The sequence below is a fragment of the Hippopotamus amphibius genome, chromosome 16 (assembly GCF_030028045.1).
Source record: "Hippopotamus amphibius kiboko isolate mHipAmp2 chromosome 16, mHipAmp2.hap2, whole genome shotgun sequence".
In the NCBI taxonomy this organism is placed as follows: domain Eukaryota; kingdom Metazoa; phylum Chordata; class Mammalia; order Artiodactyla; family Hippopotamidae; genus Hippopotamus; species Hippopotamus amphibius.
Window position 1 is genome coordinate 7,252,330 of NC_080201.1, and position 6,000 is coordinate 7,258,329.

Genomic DNA, 6,000 nt, shown 5'->3' on the forward strand with positions numbered 1-6,000 from the left:
AAGGGCAGGGTGGGATGGCGGGAAGAACCTGGACTTTGGAATGAGACACACATGGATTCCAACTCTCATTCTTCCACCACTAGTTATGTCACTATCTCACTAGCTATGTGAGGTTGTGCCAATCCTCTGTCCTTATCTGTAAAATGGAGATGTGATACTTACCTTGTCCAGTGGTCCTGAAGGTCAAATGAGATAATGCAATTGAGGTTCTTAAGCACAGCAACTGGATGGTACTTCCATCATTCCTTCAAATGTAAGGAGAGGGTGGAATATATCTCAGACAAGTGTGCAGGAGGAGGTGGCATCCAGTGACCCCCAAACCAGGTGGGGAGGCTCATGGAACTCCCTCACCTCCATCCTCTTGACCCTGGGAGGATTCCTCCTTTGTCATTCTTCTGTAGCTCTGTAGCCATTAACCAAGAGTATCAGGTAATGGCCCTATGAACTAGCTGCTGATGGCCACCATCACCACTATCATCCTATGCTTCATAACCAGGACCCTCGCCTTCACCATGACCATGATGATCCCATCATCTCCTGGCTGGGGGAATTAGGACAGCTCTCTCTCCCAGACCTGTTGCAGGAAGCAGTGGCCTCTGATATCATGATAAGGCTAATCTTGCTTCTGGGCCAAACTGAGCCCAAATGAGCTCTGGCTGAGGTTCTCACCATCTCTGAGACTCAATCTCCCCATTTGGTCCCACAGGGGGATCAGTTTCAGTGAGACTGCAGTGGCTGATGCTGCCCTTGGCTACATCATTGCCTTCCTGGTACTCCTGTCCACAGTGAAGTTTTGGCATCTGCTCAGGTTGAACCCCAAAATGAACATGATCACATCAGCCCTGCGTCGTGCCTGGGGGGACATTTCGGGCTTTATCCTCGTCATCCTTATCATGCTCCTGGCTTACTCCGTTGCAGTGAGTGGCTCCTTTGGGAAAACCTTCTGGGCTGGTCTCCTTGGAAGTAAAGGCTTCTAGGTGGCAGAGGGTTGAGGGCTTAGGAAAACCCTGGGAACCTGAGGGAGATGGTGGATTTTTCTGAGTCTGGGGCCTTTCAGCTGGTAGCTCATGAACTGGTCACCCCGAATGGAGGCTGGAGACCTCAGCTGGGTAAGAGAGAGGAGGTAGAGTGTCTAAGACTGAAAGGACCAACTATCTCCAACAAAGGACCCCTTTCTGTACCCAGAGTCTGCCTGAATGTGCGAGCTCTCCTGACATCCCAATTACTCAGACATGCACAGAGCCCTCCCTCTGTGTCAGGGAACACAGATGGATTGGGCAGTCCCTGTCCCCGAGCTGGGGCAGAGACAGGGGAGTGAGGATGGACATGCTTGCAGGCCATGTCAGTGCCTGATGCCCTACACATGAGGTATGAACTCAGAAGGGCCAAAACCATTTCATTTAGCCCCTTAACACTGACAGCATGCTGACAGTCACATCTCTTATGTGACTAAAAAAATTTTTTTGAACTATCAATGCTTTTTTATTATCAAGTAATGTGAGAAACCAAAACCCTCTGCCACATCCTGATCTCCGTCTAAATATGCTCCACCCCCATCCTCTCCAAGTCCTTGATTCCCACTGTAACCCAAGCTCCCACTCCTTGGTGACCCTTCACCCAGTCCTGATCCACTCCCCACACCAGCCCCCTTTCCCAGTCCTCACCTCTGCCATCCCCCTCATGTCCATACCATCCAGCAGTCCATCTTATCCTAGTCTTCACTCCATTTCTAACCTTTTCACTGCCCCTTTCACCCCAACCCTGGCCCCCACTTCATCCTTGACCCTACCCCATCTTCCTCTTCCACCCTCAGAAATGGGATGGAGGGCACTGATTAAGTGATGGAGGGTGTCTGCTGAGAAGCTGGAGTCTCGCTTTGTCAAAAGGACCCCCATCTGACCCCTTAACTCATGTGGATTTATTCAGTCCTCCATCTGCAGTGCATGGGCGGCAAGGACACTGCAGGGTCCTGTGGGACCAGGAGTCACTAACTCAGGGCCAAGGGACTTCTGGGCTTCCCTCTGATGCAACAGTCTTGGGGAAATCTTTGAGGGGGGAGGTTACTGTGGTGAGAGGAAATACGGTGTGGGGGCCAGTCCTGCCCACGCAGAAGCCTGTTGTTCATCCAACTCAACTCCCCCAGAGCAAAGGGGCTGGGGCCTCAGAGAGCCCAGTATCATTACTGAGTCGTAGAGTGACCATCTGGGAGAGCACAGTAGTGACCTAGTGGTTGGTGTCTGAGCCCCAGAAGTGCACGTGTATCCCCTACAGAACTGAGTGTTTACCGCACCCATCTGAAGACCCTTATGGGTATAGACAGCCCTGCCAGGCTAAGGATGTGGCTGACCCAGACCACTGACTCTACTGTCAAACAACAGGCCTTGGGGGGGGGGGGGGGGGATACATGGTTTCTTTCCTTGTTCATGACTCTTTCCATAACAGTCAAACTTAGTATTTGGTTGGAAACTCCGTTCCTACAAAACCCTCTTTGATGCGGCAGAAACAATGATCAGCCTTCAGCTGGGAATCTTCAACTATGAGGAGGTAATGGGGTGAGGTTGGGGGGGGGGACATGGACACTGCCATCGGCAACAAACCTTTACGAACATTAGGAAAAGCACTCCCCAGTGGATGTCAGCCCTTGGGTCCATGGCCTGGCAAGCACAGGGCAACTATGCACAAATAAAAAGGTTCCCACAGCTCTCCCTGGGGACCCCTGCTTATAGAAGAACATCAGGTACTGGTTACTCAGGGGAGGGCTGTGCTAGGGGTTGTCTGGAAGGGTATGCTCCTGGCCCTAGCCAGAAATGACGCCTATATTGGAAATGGCAGCAGTGGGGAGTAGGGGTGCTGCCCTTCCCCTCTTCTGGCAGCTCTTGAGAGCACTGCCTACACTCTTAGCCCCCAGGCAGAAGGGAAACTTCCTGGCCTCAGGATCTGCCTAGCTCTGAGGACCAGTTTTCCCTCTGAGTGTGCCTAGTGAGGGAGGTGTCCACTAGGACACAGGACCCCCAGGGATGACTCTGGTTTTCTTCCTGACAGGTCCTGGACTACAGCCCAGTGCTTGGCTCCTTCCTAATTGGGTCCTGCATCGTTTTCATGACATTTGTGGTCCTGAATCTATTTATCTCTGTCATCCTGGTGGCTTTCAATGAGGAGCAAAAATACTGCCAGGTGAGTCCCTGTTGGCTTGGTCTTCAAAAGTCATTGACCTTCAAATAAGAAAAGGCTGGCTGAGCAGCATCAGACATTAGGAGGACTTGAGGGACCACTGTAGCTCAAGGCCCCCATTTCACAGGAGGGGAAACTGAGGCCCAGAAGCAGGAAATTAAATTCCCCAAGATCATGGCAAATGAAGGGCAGATGAGAATCAGGTCTCCTGATTCCTAGTGTGGGACTCTGTTCATTACCAGTGATTTTCAGCCCTGATTGTATCACCTGGAGGCTTTTGAATATGCCTGCTGCTGCACCTGAGACCAATAAAAACAGAATCCCTGGGAGCTGGATCCAAGCACTGGTATTCTTGAAATCTCCTGTTTCTGGTTTGCATATACAGCCAAGATTGAGAACCCATTGGAAAAATGACTAAAGAAGACAATTTAGGTGATGACAAACTTTAACATTTCATGAAGTGGACTGTCTCCATCTGGAGACCTGCAAAATGGGGTGGGAGGCAGGAAGCTTTCATACAATAAAGAATAAAGACAGAAAAGGGGAAAACAGAAAATATCTGATTTGCCAGGCCCACAGAGTCAACTGTGTTCGGGGTGAGAAAGAAGAGGAAAGAAGTATAGAGCCTGGAGTTGGCCTGGTGTTTGGGGGTTGGCTGACTGGATATACTGCATTTCTGGTCAGGGGGCCCTTTACAGGGACACAGAAGTTATCCAAGTTTCAGTTTGCTGACATGGCACCCTGGGCAGGAGCAGCTCCATCTTGGGCCCAGAAATTTATTTCAAGATGTCATATGGCAAACTTGGTTTAAATTTTGAGAAACCACCAAACTGTTTTCCATTTCACATTCTTAGCAATAACACATGAGGGTCTTTCTACACAAATTCCTAACAGCCTTTGTGGGAAGTGGTGGAGGCATCTTGTCATTCTCAATGGAGGGGAAGAAGGAACCCCCTAGGGATAAAGAAGAAACCCCCTGGGGATAAAGATAGGACTGAACATCCTTGGGATTCCTAGAAGGAGGTCAATTCCAACAGAAAAGCAACTCTAAACAGTGAAGTGACTTTGGCAGGGACCAAACTGGACAACAAAACCATGGTTTCCCCTTAGAAAGAAAAGCCCCCCAAAAGAATGGCTCTACCTAAGTTGCACGGTTCTTTTTCCCTCTGCAGCTGTCGGAGGAAGGAGAGATCGTCGATTTGCTACTGATGAAGATACTCAGTTTCCTGGGCATTAAATGTGAAAGACAGGAGCCTGGAAGTAGCAGTGAGCAGCCCAAGTTGCTGTCAGAGGCCTGGCCCCCTCAACCTGTACCAACTGTGCCCCAAATTTAAGCTCTTGGTCCAGACACAATCATATGTAGAGTAGGGGAAGGCCAGCACCTCAGGCCTACACACACCAGTGATTCTATAATCTGTCCAGGTAATATTTTTGTGTGTCCATAGAAGAGTTACCAAGCCTGGCAAGCACAAAAAAAAAAAAAAAAAAAAGAAAAGAAAAGAAAAATACACACATACCTACATACAGTTGCCACAACTGTGATAAATTGTTTGTTCAAATACATTTCCTCCTAGAAATAAAATAAATATACAAATATTGTCTGGAGTTCAGGGGGAAAAAATCCCCTTTACAGACTATTTCATCTTCTTGGTCAGTCAGGAGTTGCCTTTGAATGATTCTAGTTCAGGGTTTCCCAAACTGTATCCAAGAGATGCTAATGGGTGTCATGTTAGTTTTTGTTTGTTTGTTTGATTTAATTTATTTATTTATTGGCTGCATTGTGTCTTCGTTGCTGCATGGGCTTTCTCTAGTTGTGGTGAGTGGGGGCTACTCTTCATTGCAGTGTGCTGGCTTCTCACTGCAGTGGCTTCTCTTGTTGTGGAACACGGGCTCTAGGCACGGGAGCTTCAGTAGTTGTAGCACATGGGATCAACAGTTGTGGCTCACAGGCTCTAGAGCACAGGCTCAGTAGTTGTGGTACACAGGCTTAGCTGCTCTGTGGCATGTGAGATCTTCCCAGACCAGGGATCGAACCCGTGACCCCTGCAATGGCAGGCAGATTCTTAACCACTGCACCACCAGGGAAGTCCCCAGATTTTTGTTTTCAATAAATTTATTTTATTTTTTGGCTGCATTGGGTCTTAGTTGCAGCACATGGGATCTTCGTTGTAGTGTGCTGGATTCTTCGTTGCGACTCGCAGGCTTCTCTCTCTAGTTGTGGTGCGTGGGCTCAGTAGTTGCAGCTTGTGGGCTTAGTTGCCCCAAAGCATGTGGGATCTTAATTCCCGGACCAGGAATCGAACCCATGTCGCCTGCATTAGAAGGTGGATTCTCAACCACTGGATCACCAAGGAAGTCCCAGAGCGTCATATTAGTTTGCTAGGGCTGCCAGAACAAAGTACCACAAATTGGGTAGCTTAAAACAACATAAGTTTATTGCTCCACAGCTCTGGAGGATAGAAGTCCGAAGTCAAGGTGTCAACAGGGCCATGCTCCCTTGGAAGGCCCTATGGAGGAATCTTCTCTTTTAGGTTCTAGTGTGTGCCAGCAATCCCTGGCGTTCCTTGGTTTGTGGATGCATCATTCTAACCTCTACCTCTGCTGTCACACGGCCTTCTCCCCAGTATGGGGGGTTAGACTTCAACCTATCTCTTTAGGGGACACAATTCAACTCATAAGAGGTGTCATCCTCCCCCCAACTTTTCTAGATCCAATGTGGGGAACACTGGATACACAAGTTCTTTAGCGTGGGAGTTGCTAGAGCTTTCGCTGTGCTGCATGTGCGCTGTGGCTCTCCTGGGGTGAGATGAGTGCAAGCGATAGTGTGTA

At 49.1% G+C, this 6,000-nt stretch overlaps 1 protein-coding gene across 1 annotated transcript in view; it reads left to right on the top strand.

The window, feature by feature from the left end:
- The window catches only part of LOC130838989 (polycystic kidney disease protein 1-like 2), a 93,018-nt gene extending 88,513 nt beyond the window's left edge, over positions 1 to 4,505 (top strand). Inside the window, exons 40-43 of the mRNA XM_057712753.1 lie at positions 707 to 917; positions 2,443 to 2,544; positions 3,043 to 3,174; positions 4,344 to 4,505. Coding sequence (XP_057568736.1) covers positions 707 to 917; positions 2,443 to 2,544; positions 3,043 to 3,174; positions 4,344 to 4,505 — 607 coding nt within the window. The remainder of the gene's footprint in view (positions 1 to 706; positions 918 to 2,442; positions 2,545 to 3,042; positions 3,175 to 4,343) is intronic.
- The last annotated feature ends 1,495 nt before the right edge of the window (positions 4,506 to 6,000 follow it).